We start from the raw sequence: 21,043 nt of genomic DNA on the forward strand, positions 1-21,043 counted from the left end.
ACTGTGTTGAGATTTTGGAGCACTCCATGCTTCCATCTGCTGAAAAGCTTTATGGAGATGAAGATTTCATTTTTCAGTACCTGCTCACAGTAACAAAACCATTGGTAAATGGTTTACTGACCATGGCATTACTGTGCTCAATTGGCCTGCCAACTCTCCTGACCTGAACCCCATAAAGAATCTGTGGGATATTGTAAAGAGGAAGTTGAGGGACACCAGACCCAACACTGTGGATGAGCTATCGAAGCGTCCTGGGCCTCCATAACACCTCAGCAGTGCCACAGGCTGATTGCCTCCATGCCACGCCGCATTGAAGCAGTCATTTGTGCAAAAGGATTCCCGACCAAGTATTGAGTGCATAGCTAATATTAATTAATTGAAGGTTGACTTTTTTTTGTATTAAAAAACTTTTTAGTATTTTTAGATAGGGATTTTTAATTTTTCTTGACTTTTTTTGCCAAAATCATCAATATTAAAACAATAAAAGGCTTGAACTACTTCAGTTGTGCGTAATGAATCTAAAATATATGAAAGTCTAATGTTTATCAGTACATTACAGAAAATAATGAACTATCACAATATGCTAATTTTTTGAGAAGGACTGGTACAAGGAAGCCAACAAAACTTAAGCGTTAGAGCTAGATGTATTGCACCTCAATAATCAGACATTACAGTAGCTTTTTGCATTCCTGATAGCAGGAATAATCACAATATGTATTATCTTTCACATGAATAATTTTTTGTAACATGTCGCATAAACAGCTTCGAAAAACTTGGTAAAATGATTTTTCTTTCGTTTCTCCAGGTACCACTGTACTAGTATAGTCAGAAAAACTGTTTTATGAACTTCTTCCCTTAATTTATTGTTGTGCCGCTTCATTTTTGTACCATCGATGACAAGAAGACGCACATAAAGACTCAAGCAAATGTTTTTTTCTTCCAAAACACCCAACTTTTAGTCCCCAACAACAACAACAAAAAAGGCACAAAAACAAACATGCAAGAACAGATATGGCACGTTCACCCACAACACGCATGTTTAAGTGGCGGTTACTATGGTAACATGAACTAGCGCATAAATTCCCTGCAACTAAACGTCTACGCCGGTCCATGACTTTCTCAAGGGTGCAAAAGTTCTTCATCTTGTTTGAAAACATTGTTCTCAAGTGTCCAACAGCAATAGGATTGGATTGATGAAGCAAATGTCGAGGTCCAAGAACATATTCTAAATGGATCGTCAACACGACGCCATTTTGTGTGTGTGTGTGTGTGTGTGTGTGATAGGGTTGACAGAGCTCAGAATGCCATTTTTAGCAGTAAAACTACTAGATTGTTTAAGTTTTAACAGGTAGCAAAATGAACATCTGCACTTGAATGGAATCCAGTAGATGATTCTAGAAGCCCAATCACCAGATGAAATGTTCATCCAAAATGTCTAACGGCAAACTGAACCCGACACCGGAGCGCATTTTCTAGCTAGCGCTTGGAACATGCTTCTAGAATTTGCCACACAACACAGCTGACATGGAAAAACACTTGTCAAAACCTCAAATGATTGTTAAAACACAACAAAAGCAAAACAAACGTCCTAGAAAGATGTTCACAAACGAAGCCGAAGCGCATGTTCCCGGACCGCGTATCACCAACCGTTTGGTTCCGTCTGAGCTCAGAACTTAAATGTTAAATGATTGTTAGAGCGCCACAAAAACGCCTACTGATGCAGTCTCGCTTTTTTTTTTTTTTTTGACAATCCGGAACGCTACGAGGTTGCAGAGTCGAGCGGAGGTCGCGAGACGTTTTGCCGGTTGACCAATGAGCTCGCCGATGCGAGAGAAACGGTTCAACATCTGCAGTTTGCCCGCTCTTAATGAGTCGCCGCAAATTTGGTGCGTGGCTCGAACCATCAATGTCCAGAGAGGTCCGATCGAGCTTCACCGACGACTTCCGGTGCGCGGTCCGAATGGGCGGGGCTACGGTGGCTGGGGTGTTCCGAAAAGAACAAGTTTGTCCGGGGCGAACGGCGGCCTTAAGAGGTCTTGACCAGGTCGTAGACGTAGATGTGGAAGTCGTCGTCGAACTTGATGAAGTAAACCGAGGGCTTGGCCTCCACCTGATGGATCACCATCCCCGAGCGCTTGCCTCCGTCCTCTTTGGCGTACTCCACCTGCTTGCCCACTAAGCTGTCCACCACCTCTCCCGGCTCGCGATCTGACGATGCGCTCTCGCCTGTGGCCGGGAACCAGCAAAAAGAGATACAAAGTAATATTGAGTTTAAAAAAATGGTCAGTACTTAAAAGGGGTAATTCAGTTATATGCGGAAATTCGGGTTATGTCGCCGGCGTAGAAACGGAACTTGTTCGAACCGTAACACTTTGATTTTACATTACTTGATGTAAGATATGCTTGATTGTATGACCATTATACTCTGCAGGTTATACAAGTTTGCTCTAAGAATACAGTTTTAGCCCATAATCATGTGCTTACATTTTTTTATTACCGGCAATTGCTCGCATTCTGCTGATAAATAGATACACACACATACAGTATGTTGATTCATCACACAACGTCTCAGTACTTTTTCACCTAGCTACTTCAAGTGCAAATGTGTGTTCAAAACAAAGTTATCTTGCTCGCTCAAGAGTGTGACTGTTAATTTAATCAAGAGTGTGACTGTTAAATCAATGACAAGAATAAGGAACTTTGCCCGATTGAAAATGCCACGTTGGACAACAGTGTTGTAACTATATTCCGCCCAGAAACAAGCCCTCAATAAAAGTCAGCAGCGCGGGGAGTCCGGGGAGAGACCTCGGTGAGATTCCGATTTGGCACGTTGCGCTCTCCGACTCTACCCAAAACTGCAGTCTGGTAAAAGTCTACTCTCTGACTCCTGCCTCCTTGTGTCCTGCCTTTGTCACCTCGCTCTGGGTCAACAGCTAAATTGAAGAAGGTGTTTTAGACCCAACACTTGATAATCTAATAATCAGCATTAATGGCTTGATCACACTTGATTATGAATCTATTCGCATCATTCGACAGCGAATCACATGCTTGCATTCTGAAGACCTTGGGGAAGTGAACTAAGACCTACTTCGTTTCTCATCACAGTCTTGCTTAAAATATATGTAAACAGGCTTGGTCATTTAACGAATATGTCTGGGTTTCTCTATATTAAACTCAGACTTCACTATCAGTTGACGGGGAAACGCGGCGCGGGGCCACTCCATGGGGGCCTATTTTTAAAAACTTAAAATTCAAAAATTTTCCAAACCAAAGCTGCCTTTAACCTAAAACCAAAACAGGCACCTCCCTTAGGCATATACAAGTCTCTATGAGCAGCGGCATCAAAAAATTCAAAGTCGTTCCCTAATAAAATCCTGATTCATTATTTTTTACATAAGTATACCAAAACTTAAAATGGCTATAAAATTCTCAGATTTTACGTTAGATGCACAAAAATCACCAAATGCAAAGATAATCACTAGAGGTGTGAAGCTTGGGGCACCTAACGATTCGATTACAAATCGATTATTGATGCACCCCCCCAGCTTTTAGCTGCTTTTAATGTTTCGTATATTAGTTACAAAAACTGTACAAAAATCCTCTCGGGCTTAAATAAACTATTATTTCAGTATCAAGTGAACAGTTGAAAACAGTAAATGAAATACTCAAGTCCCCGTTCGTTATCAGCAGCCTTAAACTAATTTAAATTAATTTAATGTTGTGAATCAACCGTTTAAGTTGTTAAATTCGTTCCCGTTATTCCATGATTTCCCTTTTGTCTACTTTCGACATGTGAAAGTTTTTTTTAAAACTTTCATCATTTAAAGATAGATTCAAGTCAAGGTTTTGCCGATTTAGGAGTATTTTAGGTAAAAAATCAATTAGGTTTGTTACAACAGCCTTCCTGAGAAGTCTACTGCTTTAAAATGGCGTCTGTTTAATAATGCCTGTGAGCCTGTCATTTCACATATAGTTTTTTTATACATGTGCTAACGCCGCCGAGTCTGTCATTTCGCATCTAGTTCTATATATATATATATATATATATATATATATATATATATGTGATATCCAGTGTTGGTGGGAGTAACGCTGTTATAAATAACGCCGTTACGTAACGGCGTTATTTTTTCAGTAACGGGGTAATCTAACTAATTACTTTTTCCGCCGTTACAACGCCGTTACCATTACTGACGGTCAAAAGCGGTGCGTTACTTACTCTGAATAAATTGAAGAAACTACCAGCCGTGTCGAGTCGACTCTCTGCTCTGTTGATTTGTCATTCAAGACTTGGGGTGCGTTCAGGTTCGAGAACAGCGCACGTACTTCTGACTCCAAGCTGTTTGGCCCTGCTCATTCAATTAGACAATGCTTTCCAAAGTTTGGTAACGTTTCTGTGTTTGCTACACCTGATGCTAGCCACGTTCCCATCTCCCACTGTCAGCCAGCAATAATTCTGCTTCCATCTTGAGGACGGCAGACACTTTGAAGGTGAAGTGAATTGTTGGGAAACGAGCCTACCTGAATGCCCCTCGAGAGATGCGATGGAAGTGATTGTGATTGGCTGAGGGTTAGAGTCATGTGTCGTGATAAGCCAATCAGATTTCACAAGCAAACCGGAACAGCGGGTGCGGCAAACACACACACACGCAAAACAGATGCACAGGGTCGGGATGGCAGAGCATTCAGAAGAAAAATTGTCCTCTAAGAGGTGGAGATATAGACACTATTTCAAGTTTGTCGAAATTAAAGGAAAGAACCTGCATGTAATGTGTAATTTATGTCCCGGGGCAAAGCTTTTGTCAACATCTGTGGTAAGCAATTCAAATCTGCTGAAGCACCTAACAAGTTAACTACCTGTCTGTTCTTCTCTACTCCACTGACTCGAATACTGCTCAGAAAATTTCAAATTCTTTGACATACAACAAGTTCTTTTTAAAGTAACGGAAATAGTTACTTTCCCTGGTAACTAGTTACTTTTACTATAGAGTAATTCAGTTACTAACTCAGTTACTTTTTGGAAGAAGTAGTGAGTAATGTAACTAATTACTTTTTTAAAGTAACGTGCCCAAAACTGGTGATATCTACCGTAAGATTATGTGGGCGTAGTTTGTAGCGGCTGTCAGCCGCAGTCAGGTATTATTGTTTTTTTATCTAGCGGCATGAGTTGAGCATGATGTTTACACTCGGTGGGTTATTTCAATAATGGGAATTTGGATGTTTGTGGATCGTTTTCGAATCTTCCATGGCCGAATCACGAATAATCTAAGAATCGGAAATATCGCACAACTTTGATTATCACCTATATTTTCAGGATCAATAGCAATATTTAACATATATGTTTTTGCCCGAAACAGCTACTTTTTTTTTTTTTAAAGAGCAATTTTGTCATTAGTTTTCTACATTGTAGTACGGACACAAAATCCAACATGGCGGCCATCACAAAACAAAGAGCTTTTTAAGTTGAAAATTATTGCAAATAAATGCGTAAATCCCGGAATTTCTATAGATATGAACGTAAAACAGTCTCGATTCTTGATTAAAAGCAAAAAACCGGGCAGTTATCGTTCATTTTACGTAAATATTTCAAGCTAAATTCATGCAAATTTTTTCCATTCATTTTTTCACGTTTCAAAGTGCATGCATGGTGCCATTTTATGTATTAATTACCTTGAATACTCGACCAAATCACTCGTGACACTCGTGCCTTCTTGTATGCACTAAAACTTTTGTCTTGTTTCCACCTAAATCCGGTGTTAAAACGCAGCATGTTTTGAGTTTATCACAGTGAAAGCTGCCATGACGCTCTGCCTGGCCCAGAACCCGACGGGAAGCCATGGCGCAATGTCTGTAGGAGCTTTCTCGTCAAGTGATAGTGCAGTATACAACAAAATTTAACTGAAACACAAAAACATATAAATCACTAAAGACAGTAGCACAATAGGGTCAAGGGTCACGACTCGAGATGCAGAAGTGTGAAGAAAGAGGAACTGGGACGACGCAACAGCACAACAGCAGACATTACCTCATTGGCATCTTGTGACAGGATGCTAAATAACTACGCCTTTGGAGAATATAGGTTGCAGACGGCTGAGGGACAATGATATTTCCTCTATCTTGTAATTGATCAGGTAAAGGGAACGATAAGCCAGAATTTTCTGTATATGCATTTGCAATATCTCTGGAATCAGTAAGTCGGAGCTAATTACTACATGAGTCTTTAACTGAGTGTTTTCAATTACTTTCTGTTCAGGGGAATTAATGAACAGGCAGAACAGGTAAAGAATCGTCGTCTCCCTGGACCTCTACTGAGGTCCTGTGGACTTTAAAGGTCTAAATTCTAACAAACCTCAAAGGCTAGATTCATACTGCAGGTTTTAATGCACGAATATGATTTTTTCGTGTTTTTCCGATCCGAGTGAGGCATTAACTTGACGGTCTGAAAGGGAAAAGTCGCATTAAAGTGGACCATTTAAAATCCACTCTAGGTCACTCTCGTATGTGGTTAAAATCCAATCTGGACCACATTTTTCTAGAATGTGGCTGTGGTCTGAACTGTCAAGTCCTCCAAATCGGAAATCATGCAGCAATTACGTCAGCAAAGAGCGAGAGAGACATGTATCGATGTATGAATCGATTCTTGGTGGGAGCATATCGATAACCTTACAGGCTACAAAGTACCGCGATATTTCACCTTTTCAATATGTTGTCACATCCCTACTTTGCACTGGGCACTGTTGTTATTTTCTCCAGGGGCCAACCACCTCTTACATCTTCTAGTCATTCTTGATTAAATACACACTTCCTCATCTCTGCATATTCTCGCTCATTTCTGCAACCACGAATAACCAGTAAATGGCGTCATGGCGACAACTCAATTATATTAATATTCTAAACTCTCATACTTAGTGCATGCACCCTTAGACGTTTTACGGCAAACTAGCGATTTCCCTGGTATTGAACGCATCGTCTGGTAAATTAATACTTACTGAAATTTTCCATTAAATTGAAGACCTTGATTATCCAGATTTTAAATTTAAGACATTTTAAGACTTTTTAAGTAGCCGCGTGAACCCTGCACTACGACGGAGAACTTAAACTCATGCATTTAATCTATCACCTATGTCGATATTGAAATTTGCCACATTGCATTCAGTTTCTATTAGCATTTTCCCCCCCAATTGTTTTGGAATCTGCTTTTCACCTAATAAAATACAAGTGTAAAAACGTAACATTTGTCATACTCATTTTGGAATTTGTTATGACTTGGTCAATTCACCAGATTTAGTAAAATAAATACATTGTGCTGAAGTTATAGTCATTTATTACAACTGTGTTATGACGCAATTTATTCGTCAACTCACTTGCATCGGGCATGATGCGCAGGTCTCCCTCTTTGTAGTCATCTAGCAGCTGGTACATGTAGAGTACCGGGTCCTTCTCGTAGGTGATGAAGAACCAGGATGTCATGACGGGCGCGCGAGCCAGTACCATCCCCCGCCACTCCTCCTTGGGCCCGTCCTCAGTCTCAAACATGTGCTCCACCGCCTTGCCAATCATGGCGTTCGCCAGCAGCACGTCCGTCACGCGAGCCGGAGCTAAACTCAAACATAACAACAATTGCAAGGATACTTGCATTTAACTGGCTAAAATGGATCAAAAGCAGCCACTTCCTGGACATCTTGGCTTTTATTTATCTTTAGCTCATTAAGATCATTAACCCTTGCATGCACAAATTATGATTTAAAAAAAAAAAAAAAAAAAAAACTAATTGAAGTCCTTGGCCGCACTGACCATCCCGTCAAAATGGATTACACATCTAGTATAGCCAATGGCATGCAATGAGTTTAGTACCATGAAAAAAATAAATCGACTTTAGAATGTTACTTGCTGCCGTAACATTTACTACTAACACTGACTGTTGTTTGGTTTGGCGGGCTTCGACTTTAGACGATATACGACTTTCTGAAGACTAGGGCTGTAGCTATCGATTATTTTAGTAGTCGATTAATCGATGAACTTGTTAGTTCGAATAATCGAGTAATCGGATAAGGAACATGAAAAAACAAATACCTGAGCTGAGCCTCAAACAGTGTTAAAAAAAAGAAAAAAAAAAAAAGATCTATGTACAACAAAAGAACAGTTGGCTAACACACATAGCAAAAGTCCGCTAGCTTAAATGCTATAAAATGCTAATGTTTTTTTTTTTTTTTTTACAATGCTCTAAACAAATTGTTCACACACATATTTCCCCCCCCAAAAAAACGGCAAAATATGCCTATAAATTATGAATGCATAAAAAACATTAGCTCAAACCCAAACTTAGCTTACGTTGGTCTTAACAGGGAGCAGTTGGATTCAGCCATGTGAAATCAGGCAGACCAGAGGGCAGTACATCCACCCTAATCAATAAAACTAAATGCAAACACTTTCAAAATAAACCTTTACAACATCACTTTAATTAAACGAATACTCGAAGCAGTAAAATTTAATTTGAATATTTTTTTTCTAATCGAATACTCGAGTGAATCCATTAATCGTTGCAGCACTACTGAAACAAAAGTGCTTTTGGTGATGGGTATAGTTCGAGAACGACAAAAAGTTTGGTGTGAACTAATGATGTTCCATATGACGATGCATATCATTAAAACAATATATCATATCGTCATGAAGCTCTCATATAACCAATATCGTGATCTTTTTTGGCCAGAAAGTAAATGTACTAGCCTGCAGCTCTTGTGCACTTACTGGTCAGTTTACCACATCAGCTCTGCTTAACTCATTCACTCCCAGCAATTTTCACCAGAGCAACCCCCTTCGCTCCCGGCCGTTTTACTGGATTTTGACTGATTTTGCAAGGCCCGCAGAAAATTCTGTTCTTTTGCTATATAAACATGAAACCCACCAAAAGAAAGATAGGACTCTCTTCTTTCAGCAGGAAAAAAAGTTAGTATATATCTTTTTTCATTCTTTAGAAATCAGCATTAGAAAATAGCTTAGTTTGAGCAATCTTCCAATTTCTGATGAAAAAACTGAGAAACTGAGCTTTTTGTAAAAGCATACATTTCAAAAATAACTTTGACTTTAACACATTTTTTGCTTTTGTGACATCTCAAACATCTGAATAATGTTTTCCTTCTACAAAATAACAAACAACAAGACAAATAGAGCTTTTGATAGCAAAGTAACAATTTATTTACACATAACTAAACTATTGAACTGAGAGATGACGCCGTTGTGGCCGCAGCTGCGGGGTAAATTTTTCCCTCATCACCGCCTGTCTCATCAAGATAGATTTTTTTTATCTTTCTTTCGTAGTGACCACTCCCTCATAACAGAATTCACCTAGGGAACTTTTGTGAGGCATGTGCCTTGTGTTTTATATCGTTCTCCACATTTTCCTCACGCTTTTTACTTCTTCCAACTTCCGTTTCTTGACTATTTCTCTTCATTCACATCCTTTCATGGTCGGATATGAGTTCTTACCAAATGCACTACCGCCCTCCAGTGGCCAGTTTTATTGCTTTAAAATGGATTTTGAGCGTTGTGCTTTGGAGCAAAGTTGCAACAGAACCTAGAGATGTCTGTTGAGAAAAAAAAATGTAAAAGATGTATAAATACGTTTTTGGGACACTGAAACAATTAAAAATAGAATATATTTATACGTTTTTGGGAGCAAATGAGTTAAAGAGACCTCTAGAGTCTAGATGCCTCCAAACAACCATTCTTGGTAGAGAAGAAATGTTTCATCTACATGAGTCAGTGGTGTATCTGTACCGTGTATGATCCAAGCAGACCTAAATCATTGCCACCGATCAAATTGTACTTACATTGTGTTTGCAAATGCATAATGCTTAAATAATAGTAAATTATTAAATCTAATGTCATTCAAACTGAAGGTTTTAAAACGAAACTAACACCAACAAACCAAATAGCATCATGAAACAACTGGAACAGTAACCGAAGAAATAATGATCTCAGAACATGAAATTTGAATGTTAAATTTCACAATATTATTGACATACTTTGGTTCGCAGCCAATTGGGCTTTATGTTGGTTAATTTACTGTATGGCGCCATTAACTGGTTTTGAAGGCAAAGAGGTCAACAGTGTTTACAATTCTATGGCAATTTGTTTAAGCCAAGGCAATAACATAAATGTGTAAGTGTTACTATATGAATAAAATGCACCAAGCACTATAAGGACCAGTTTTTATTATTTATGATTTAGGAATAATAGCTTTCCGAAAGTGTTTGGCTTTAAAGGGAACCTCAGACTTAAAGACTTGTAGGCTCTAACAAGCCACAATTGTTCTCTTTTACTAAAATATGTTATTAGAAACACATAAAATGTTGCCAATGATTTAAAAATCTGTAATATTTAGTACATGTTTTGACCTACGGTGGGCGCCATGTTTTATGCTCGCAATGGACGCACGGGCTGTTGATGTAGTTTGTCATTGTCACTAGACCAGTGCCTTTCAATTACAGTGATACCTCAGCTCACGAACATAATTGGTTCCCAGAAAGTGTGCGTGAGGCGAAAAGTTCGTCTTCCGAACATTTATTTCCCATAAGAAACCATTAAAATGAGAATAATCCGTTCCCAGGTCCCCATAAAACATAATTTTCTACTAAATAAGCCTTAAAACTACACAAAAATATACCTTATTTTATGTATAATAAGTGTGCTATTGTATTATAATTAAAGAAATAAACTGTACTGTATAATAAAGTTGTTTTATTTACCTTTGCGATGGTATGGGAGTGGGAGGAGTGGGAGGAGGAGGGAGGGAGTTACTGTTTGGAAGGAGAGTGTTACCGGCAAAGTGCGCAGTTAGCGTAGACTCCACTGCTGTGCCCCCCGCATGCTTTTGGTTGTTAATAAAAGTGCCCACAAAAAGCCATCCGACACCTCTGGGTGTTTGTATGCAAGCCGCCATCGGGCGCACCGAAGACAACCGACGACAACGAGCCAACGTGACTCGCCGGTCCACTTCTCACGACGGTGGGAAGCTGAAAGCACCGCCAATTACCAGTCGAGGGCGAATTGGTAACACGAGTCACCTTCCATAAGGACTGTATGTAACTCTTTTTCGGTCCCATAATAGCAAAAGTACACTCAATATGGTCCAAAATGTCTATCAAACACAAACCACGTCCGCACTCAACGAAAGGGAGGGGACGAACTGGGACGCCGTGAGCGTGCGTCAGCTTCTCGTGGCGCTGTCCGACCGCGTGGCTTGGTTCGTCCGCCGAAAACTAGTTCGCCAGCAGAGACTATATGCTCGCGAATTTAATGTTCTTGAGGCGAAAAGTTCGTGAGCTTAAGCGTTCGTGAGCCGAGGTATCACTGTATTTTCTGTTACAAACCCCCACAATGACATAAACGTTTCACCACCACCCCAACTCTCTGCCGCCACTGTAAATAGTACCATTGGTCTCGAAAATTATTATAAGCACACCTCTTCATAACATTGTCCTTTTATATTAAAGGAAAAAGTAATATAAATCAGCTTAAAGTATAACTTTATTAACATTGTTTTGTCTGTAACAGAAAAGAGTTAAGGCGCACCAATTTGCCTGAATAAAAAAGTCACATCCAAACTGTAAAAATATACTCAACGTTCATTTTTTGACCATTTGATACTTAAAACTTTATAAAATCAATCAATAATAATACAGTCAAATTAAGCGACAGTGTCATTGGACAGAGGGACAGTTTTTATTTTTGCTGCAGGCAGTATCAGCTCCTTTGCTATGGTGCTGGGTTATTTTCACTAAGCATGCTAACAGTGCATGCTGGTTTACTGTTGTAACATTGACAAAGAGGGACGATTCCGTTTTTGCTGAAAAACAATCAAGCAGCATATGAATGTGATCGGGTTCTAATGTCTAAGTGACGTTTTAATTTATTTGACTTCCCGCTGTAAACATTTTCTATTCTGTGTGCTCTTATTCTGTTCAAAAATACTGCGCACACTCTGATAATGAGAGCGCTACTGCCACCTATTGAGTGAGTGTAGAAGTACACTTTATTCTCGTACGGCAAAAAAAGTATGTTTCCCCGAGGTCACATGCCCCACCCCCGGCATAGCTCTGTGCCCCCTTCTACGAGGCAAGACGTCCAACACATGCGCACATCGGTTAAAAGCGGCAAGTACTTGTTATTTGTGTTTTTATTGAGTCTTTCATTACCTTTTCGTTGCCTCAAAACACTTTTTCCTTGTGTTTCCCGCTCATGCTTTTAAGAATTGTGTTTGCTTGTAATAGCTTTAAAGCAAATTGTTGATCTGTTGACCATATTAGTCAAGTAGCGTACTTAAACCACCTTTATTTGATATTACTATGTTTAAGTATTTTCTTAAGCCAACTTTATTACGTTCTGTCTGTATGCATCTAAACAAAACAAGCTGAAAGCGCACGGTAGTACTTTGGGTGTCAAATTCGCCTCTGTAGCACATTTTGGCAGAACACCGGTTTTGTTCTACTCTCGTCTCATCCAGTCTTTCCTGTTTATTTTTCGTTTGCTGCTCATTTTGTGAAATATCGATAGTGCTGTCATGCTCATTAATGTTCCTCTCGGGTTCAGATAGAAAAAGCTGAACAGATTACATGTTTATGTCGGCAGTAATACTCTGGATGCCCAGCAGCATAACCTAGCCACGTCACCGTCCTGCGACGCCAACAACAATGGCGACCTACAACGTTTATCTTTTAAGAACTACAAGTCTTTCTATACATGTTCCCTTTAAACTGTTTCTTCTATTTTACTAGCCAAGATAATATTTGAATAATATCATCTACATGCATGGACTTGTCTTATCCAGGTGGCAAATAAGAATGAGAAACGTGAGCTGTCATAGTATGTTGTATGTTTTGTTCGTCGAATAATTAAAAAATTCATGATATTGTGGCATATTGCTATCGTGATACAAAACAGTCCATATCGTGATAGAGGATTTTCCCATATCGTGTACCACTATTGTGAACGCAGCTTAAAAGTGGTGACTTGGCTCTGCTGTTAAGCTTAGCATCAAGCGAAATCGTCGTTTTCTCACCAATTCGGTCCGGCAGAATTTGGAGCCCGTGGACCCGCTGGTCGCTGTGTAGTTCTAGGCCATAGATGCAGTCCAAGCCATCATACTTGATCAGGTAAAGCGACGGGTTAACAGGGACCTGGTCCAGGACTGTTCCCTTCCACTGTGAAGACTTAGTGCCTTCTTTCCACACGTGTTGGATCCTGCAGCCGACAATGTTTGTTTTGCCCGGAGACAAGGTTGTACCGGGCTCTATGTTGCTTTTCTGCTTCCTGGCAAAGAAGAAACAAAGAAATCTCAAGTCAAAAGATCATCATCTTCTTTGTCTCGTCCTTGATCTTACTTGTGAGGATTCCTCCTCTTCATCACGTTGTCCGACATGTCCTGCAACATTTAAACATTGCGGTTTCCACAGTGGTGTGTTCAGGACGCCTTGGTGTAACAGGCGGCCGCTCACCTCCTTTCGCTGCGATCTTGTAGGTGGGTCTTCATTCATCCACCTGAGTGGGAGGAGGAAGAATGTGGTAACCCGGCCCAGAAGTATTCACACCGGTAAGGGGAGCAGACCAACTCCTGGAGGGAACACCCACATTGATTTTTTTTTTTATGTGTTAGAGATCGATAATGATTCAATGCAAAAACTATAGTTGATTACCTATGTTTAAAGCTGATATTGTAAGCTGACGGAGATTTTTTCAAAAGCACGACTGTGAAAGGCAATTGACCTTTGGCAAAAGTTCTGCCCTCCCTTAGTTACAGTTGCTAAGCTGACAAGCTTAGTAACTCTAACGGCACAGCCATTGCGAGCAGACGTATATACCGGAGTGTTTTAAGTGGTTTATATTGGCGCAAAACCAGTGGAACATCATCTAGATGGAGGCAAAAGGGTTTACAATATGAAGCGGAGGGTTCTATTGAAAATATAGCAAGCTATCGATGCAAAAGAATATCGGTTTGAAGCGGTAGTTCAGAATTTTTGGCATTATGCTTAATCTTCGAGTGAGCAGAGGTTTAATTAGTTGGTGGAGTTGCTTTAAACAAATTCTCTGCAGTTTGCAAGTTATTTGTTAGTTTCAGGGCTCCGGAGTGGCTAAGCTAGCGCTAGTCAATTGGGCAAGTACGTGTATTTGCCCGGAGCCGTGCTCCAGGTACGCGCTCTTGCCCGGAGCCGTGCTCCGGGTACGCGCTCTTGCCCGGACCCGTGCTCAGGGCACGCGCACTTGCGTGGACCCGTACTCAGGGCACGCGCATTTGTGTGGACTGGCCAGCACAGCAAAGCTACCCAATTTCTCCAGAAAATGCATTTTCAAATTTCTGGTTGGCATTGCAGTCACTGAACCCTAAGTCACTTTGTTTTGTTGTCTCTTGAAGGAAAAGAGTCGATTTTCCTTTTTACAGGTTCTTCAATTCTCATAACGAGCAGATGATGATGACACCGAATTCAGGAATAAAAAAAGAACAAGTGTTTACATTTAGACACAGACAAGACATAAGAGAGAGGTGACACCGGCACCGGGACACACCAGATGTGTGCCCCCCCCTCCGAGCGCATCCAGTTTATATTCTTCTTAACTTGGGAACGTTAACTCCCTCCCCCCGCCTTGCTTGCACAAGGAAATACTATCCAGATGTGCACCTATTTGATAGATTACACTGATGTGAGAACAAAGAGCCCGTGTAAGTATTGAAAAAAAGCAATGTGGCTGGTTCGACATATGATTATGTGAATAAATGGAAATATATTTCTACACTCTTCATCACTTCAACATAGACCGAGACCTTGCAGTACATGGTTAAATGGTTCTCTGCAATTATATTACGTTCTAAATGTATTATATTCTTCTAGTGGCTTGTTTGTTGTCATGCTAGAGTTGCCTCTACGTAGCAGAGACAAATTCCATGTTTGTTTCTAAAATACTTGGCCAATAAAGATAATTCTGATTCTAACAGGCAATTTAGAGCACTTAGAAAGCGCTCCAAGATCAAGAGCAAGCGCATTTAAACCAGAAGAAAGAAATACACTTGGATTCGGGTAGTATTAAACATTCAAATGATTACGATTAATGAGCTGCAACGTCATTTTCCTGCGACACATTCCATTTTTTGGGGGAATGTGGTAATGACGTCACACACTCTACTCGTGTGTGGAATGTGGTGAATGGTGCGCCTACAATCAAGGGTAAACATGTTTTTGGCCCGTCCCTTGAGCTGCCACTCAAGCAGCAACAAGCTAACGCCATTAGCCTGCGCAAAAGTGAGGCATGTGCCTTGCGTGCAGGCTAATGTCAACTGCGCTAATATTCAGCAAAATTGCGCATTCCGAGTGCTGAAGGCGAACAAAGGAGGTAGCGAGGTGAAAACGCGTTAAACACCGTGGCGCCAAAAGGGACCGTGTCGCTTTGGCTTAAAGCCCAGGGAAAATAAGCGTCACACCACCGAATGCGTCCGTTTTCTTACCAACTCGACAATCGGCGTTGCGGCTAAAGCGCAAACGACCTCCGGGTTCCGATTGATCCGTTTTTTCCTTCGCCAGAGTTCTGCGCCGCCAAGCTAAACTCGCCGTGCCGACAAAAGACGAAGAGCGGAAGTGTAGTCACGCCGCCTTCAAAGTTAAAGCCTTGTCTACTTCAGTACGAAGTGGAGTGAGGGATGACCTCACGTGTAGGACGTATTCATTTCGAATCCCACTAACAAGAGTGATCCTTGTGCTGATTTTCTTCCTTTCTTCAAGATAAAACTCTTATTGTAATACATAATATACTTTTATTTTTTTAACCTCGTCGGAAGTAAGAGGCCAGCAATAGTCTGCTGAAGCTATGTCCCGCCCAGAGCCCCAAACTGCAAAATATAACATAAATGCATAAATAAATGTCGGACGGCAAAGTTTATCGCAGTGGTTTTAAATGTTTAAGGGGGACCCCCCCCACCCCACCCCCACCAATATTATTGTTGTTAAACAAATTAGTCAGTTAACAACTTTTTATCTCTTTTCTGTTTAGTTTTGTTAAATGGTCATGCACTTGTATTAGTGTAAGTGAATGACCTTCGGTTTTACTTTGTTTCACGACACCAGACTGGGCACGCAGACAACAGGCTCGCCAAAAATGTCATTATTTTTCCTGCCAGCAAGACCTTGAATGAGTGAGTGGGAGGGATGGACCAGTCGAAGGCTGTTGTTGTTTCATTTTGTTGGCGTCACAAGAGTTGTGTTTCGTGCTTTTGCTTGCAAAATATATTAATTAATTAATAATCTCTCGACAGTAACAATAAGTAAAAAATCTTATTTTTTAAATACAGTATTTTAGCGTAAATTTCTACTTTAAAGGTAAAATCTGACTAACGAGGAAATTCATGTCGCCAAGGTAGGAATGGAACTCAAGGACTCTGTATTTGAAAACAATGTACTGAACTTGGTATCAGTTGAAAGGAATGGTATCTTTTGTCATATTTACTGTTTGACTGTTTGTATTACTTTAACACACCCAATATAAAATAAATAGCATTTATATCATAGTTTAAGAAAAACAAGCAGGAATATTGATATTATGGACTTGGAATGATTGGGAATTGCAGCGCCAAGACAAGGGGCAGATAAGGGCATAAGAGATACAAGACGCCCTCTGACCACAGAATTCTAACGCATGCGCCATGCATCTGACATGGTGAGATTGACGCTGAAAAGCAGGTGATAGACAAGACATCTATCTACAAGCCCATGTCTGCACCACCAAAGCCCGCAATCAGCTCTTCTGGACAGTCCTTAACAAATAACGGGGCATCCTGTTTTGCCACAAGGAACGCCTGACAACAAGAGGAGCCCGCGACTGAGAAGTGAACACTCACCACTCTCGTGGCGCTGAGGAGAGCAAAATCTCTAGCTCTGGTTGCCCTGACAACAGCAATGCCAGAATTCTGTCCAATCCACAAAAGACAATAATCCTAAACAACGGCCAAACACATCCATCTTCCGGACTGCTGCCTGCCTCACTAGAGCCTTTAAAAGACTGAATGTTTAACTAATCGTCATTTTTCTGAGGAATCTTTTGTTGACTTGTGATATGGTGAACCTGGATCCAGTTTGCCTCCTCGACTGGGTCTCTTTGCTGTTTTGCCTTGCTGTATAATTGCTGTCGACTTGGACTTTTCCAGCTTTTAGAATGGAGTCAGTACAAGGTGTTAAGACTAGGGTGAATGTACGGAATTTGGCTGTGTTGTCGGAGTTCCGCCGGCCCGGGAGGTTGGAATTGCGCCTAGCGCAGTTCCGACGGTTCGGCTGGCGTGATTCCAGAAATCTGGCTAAAAGGTCAGATTCCTTCACAATGTTTTATACTAGGGCTATCAAACTCATTCTGGTTTGAAGGCCACATTTCTAGCAATTAGATCTCATGTGTACGATACCTGTGGGCCAGACCAGTTCGTTCACTCGCCCCTACCAGTCAAAATGGATTGGACGCCCAGCCCACTGAAAGATGAGCATTCACAGCCAGTCCTACTAGTTTAAAGGGGAAGTTCAGAATTGTTGACATGAAGATTAATCTTTGAGTTAGCGGAGGTTTAATTAGTTGGTGGAGTTGATTTCAACAAATTCCGTGCAGTTTGTTATTTGTTAGTTTCAGGGCTCTGGAGTGGCTAAGCTAATGTGAATCAGTGGTGCCTGCTTAGCATGCCTATAAAACGATATTACCAGATGTAACAGTCAAATAAATTCAAAATGCAAAACATTGCATGTTTTTTTTTTTGACAGTCAACACTTTCCTGTATAACACAGACTGTGTCCTGGGACCTCTCTCACTAAGCAGCTTCTTGCTCAAGTGAAGGGATAAGGTACCGTTCTCGGCTTCTCGCACACACCATATAATTGTTTGCATTAGTCTAACACATTCATTATAGTAAAGCAGTAAAGCATCTAACTATAGTTTAGGCAGACATCATTCCATGCCGTTTGACAAAGTGAAGTGAATCACCTTATCAGCCCTGTCGGGGCTCATGAGGGGGAATGAAAAAGATGGTACCGTTTCTCGTAGGCACCGTCTAACTGCATTACTCTAACACATGTAATACAATCAATCAAGGAATAGTATCATTTCTCATATGTACTGTAGGACTGTTTGTACTACTCTAACCAGGGGTCGCGTTAACCGAATATTTTCCGTCGTTGACCGGTTTTTTTAAAACGGTGACGGAAAAAACTGAAGTCCATCCGTCATTTTGACAGGTTGCAATTCACACCCCAGACTACAGGGTGGCGAGTCAGCATATTAATTAGCTATTGTCTCTCTTAATGCATGACGTTGTTGGCTATTCTGTCAGAATATTGTAGCGTCACTGGGGTCTGGCGGCGGCACCGTGATTGACACATCAACGCGAGGTTCTTATTGGTGCACCCGGTGTGCCAGCGCGTCATCCAATTGGTGGACTAGATTGCCGCCTGTGTATAGACCCCAATCACATGACGTCACAACTCCGCCCCCCTGACTGGAGCCGCCATATTGTGTGTCAGCTCGTCGTATTTACACATTACCGCTACGTACATGCCTCCTATTACGGCGTGTTTTTCTGCTCGTTAACATTAATAATCAAAATGGTGAAGGCGTGTGTGGCGGTTGGTTGCAGTAACAGAGAAGACAGACGGAGAGACTTGAAGTTCTCCCGTATTCTGAGAGACCCGAAGAGGAGAGCGAGATGGACTGCTGTAATTCGACAAGAAATCTGGGCACCAAACGATCACCACAGACTATGTAGTAGTAACTTTATATCTGGTAAGATGCATTTAATATATATTTAGAAGATTTTGGGCTGACAACCACAATGAAGATCATTGTGTGACATTGGTGATTGGGGTCTATATAGTTGCCTCTTTTTCTTTGGGGGCGGAGTTGTTGTTTTGTTGGTGTTGGCGGTAAGCAGAGTAAAAAGAGGGAGAAAAATACCACGACTTCCGTGTCTAATTTTTCGCCGTCATGCAAGCATTACAATATTAATTAAAAATGAATGAAAACTAAATACTACTGAATATGTCATCATTATCATTTTAAAAAATTTAAGTGACGGGTAAAAATAGATTATGACCGGATTTTTATGACCCTGTCAGTCAAAATGACAGACAACGAAAAGGTCTAGCGCAACTTCTGACTCTAACACACCTAATACAAAATAATTAGCAGTTACACCATAGTTTAATGAAAAGAAGCAGGATACACAACGTCGTTTTATCACAGAAGCCCAACGTGTGTGTCACAAGCATGACTGACGCACCAACTCTCGCAATCAGTTCTCCCGGCCACTCCAAGGACAAAGAGCAGGGTGGTCTGTCCTAAAACAAGTAGCATCGGCCGCTTAACCAGGATATAAAGTTGATAACGGGCGCTTGGGACGTCAAGACCGGCGTCGGTCGCTGTGACAACCACATCCAAGCCACGAAGGATGACGCACGAACGTAACCGCCCAAAACCGGCCACAGAGGGATGATCCCAAGACAACCCCCAGCCACACCTTCTGCCCGGCCCACAACAAACGGTTCGCTGCTCGGAAACATTTCTATGTAGCCTTGTTTTGGATCCAGCATTGTTCCTCCGTCGTCTGGTTTGCCTTGTTTTTTGACCACTGTCAACGAATAAATGTTCAATCTGTTTTCGGTGAGCCTTCTTCATATTTTTGGAACATGGAGTCAGTACAAAGGGTTAACATGGAAGTGAACGCGCGGAATGTTGGCCCCCACCGGTTGGCTTGCGGTAGCGGTGCCAGCGGAGCGGCATTTCGTTCGGCTGACAGTGTTTCCGCAACTTGGCGGGGCAATTCCGTCAAAGTTTTGCTAGTTCTTCAGTTCAGTTCACCTATTTCTTCTAGTAGATTTACACTAAAAACAAGGGAATTTACCTCCTTTCAAGGTGTATTTTTGCAGTGTACTCAAGATTCACAAGTTAACAAGTTCACACAGTTTAATGCTATGCTAACTCTGATGCAGGTCGGACTGTCAGCAGCAAAATTGGTTGCGTGTTCGCCACCGTCCACAACATTGACGTCTTTTTACATTACTAACAGTGGCTGCTGCCCGAAAATGATTTCTAATATCCCTCCTGCTTCGAAGCAGAGGTGGCATGTATTTCTGTCGAACTTGTGTGTTTGCGTTGGGGGGGGGAGTAGGGGGGGGTCTAGTCATAAGCCAATCAAACGTGCGTTTGGGGGGGGGGGGAAATGGACCAGCACATTCAGCAAGAAAAGGGGGTAAAATGCAAGTCTAAACAATTCACTTAATGGTAGGGTCAATTCTATCCATACAACATAGGGAAAGACAATATTAATGACCTATATAACTGAAGTTAATATACAATGCAAATAAGATTGCGTAAAAGTTGGTGGGGAAAATTTAAGCATCTTGAAAAGTTGGTAGTTTTGTCCCTACCATCCCTATGCATACATACGCCCTTGTTTTTTATACATGTTTAGCAATTTAATTTCAGCTTTACATAAAAGTTGAGCAAAATTTAAAAGGTGTACTCAATCTCATTTATTATTCATTTCCATACAACGTGATGGTGCACGTTTCCGTGTTTTATTCAAGACTATTTGGAAAAAATGACAACCTATTTTCAATCCTTTCTGTAATTTTTTTTTTTTTTTTTTTTTCCAAATAGTAAGTGGAACAGGGCGGCACGGTGGCTGAGTGGTTAGCACGTCTGCCTCACAGTTCTGAGATCTAGGGTTCAATCCCGGGCTTCGGCCTTCCTGTGTGGAGTTTGCATGTTCTCCCCGTGCCTGCGTGGGTTTCCTCCGGGAACTCCGGTTTCCTCCCACATCCCAAAAACATGCATGGTAGGCTGATTGAACACTCTAAATTGTCCATAGGTGTGCGTGAATGGTTGTGTGTCTCCTTGTGCCCTGCGATTGGCTGGCAACCAATTCAGGGTGTCCCCTGCCTACTGCACGAAGTTAGCTGGGATAGGCTCCAGCACCTCCGCGACCCTCGTGAGGAATAAGCGGCATGGAAAATGAATGAATGAATGA

General features: G+C 41.2%; 1 protein-coding gene across 2 annotated transcripts; it reads right to left on the bottom strand.

Moving 5' to 3' along the window:
• Positions 1-1,264: 1,264 nt before the first annotated feature.
• spinb (spindlin b) lies at positions 1,265-15,694 on the bottom strand. Of its 2 annotated transcripts, none has more exons than XM_057831450.1 (6): positions 15,497-15,694; positions 13,497-13,539; positions 13,383-13,423; positions 13,061-13,311; positions 7,365-7,598; positions 1,265-2,226 (listed from the first exon to the last, which is right to left on the bottom strand). In XM_057831450.1, exons 2-6 carry the CDS (start codon positions 13,533-13,535, stop codon positions 2,027-2,029), a joined length of 765 nt encoding a protein of 254 aa, XP_057687433.1. In that variant the 5' UTR covers positions 13,536-13,539; positions 15,497-15,694; the 3' UTR covers positions 1,265-2,026. The 2 variants fall into 2 exon arrangements, with proteins under 2 accessions (XP_057687433.1, XP_057687432.1); XM_057831449.1 differs by having other exon boundaries at positions 13,497-13,612; positions 15,497-15,690.
• Positions 15,695-21,043: the final 5,349 nt, after the last annotated feature.

The sequence above is a fragment of the Corythoichthys intestinalis genome, chromosome 3 (genome assembly GCF_030265065.1).
Source record: "Corythoichthys intestinalis isolate RoL2023-P3 chromosome 3, ASM3026506v1, whole genome shotgun sequence".
Taxonomy (NCBI): domain Eukaryota; kingdom Metazoa; phylum Chordata; class Actinopteri; order Syngnathiformes; family Syngnathidae; genus Corythoichthys; species Corythoichthys intestinalis.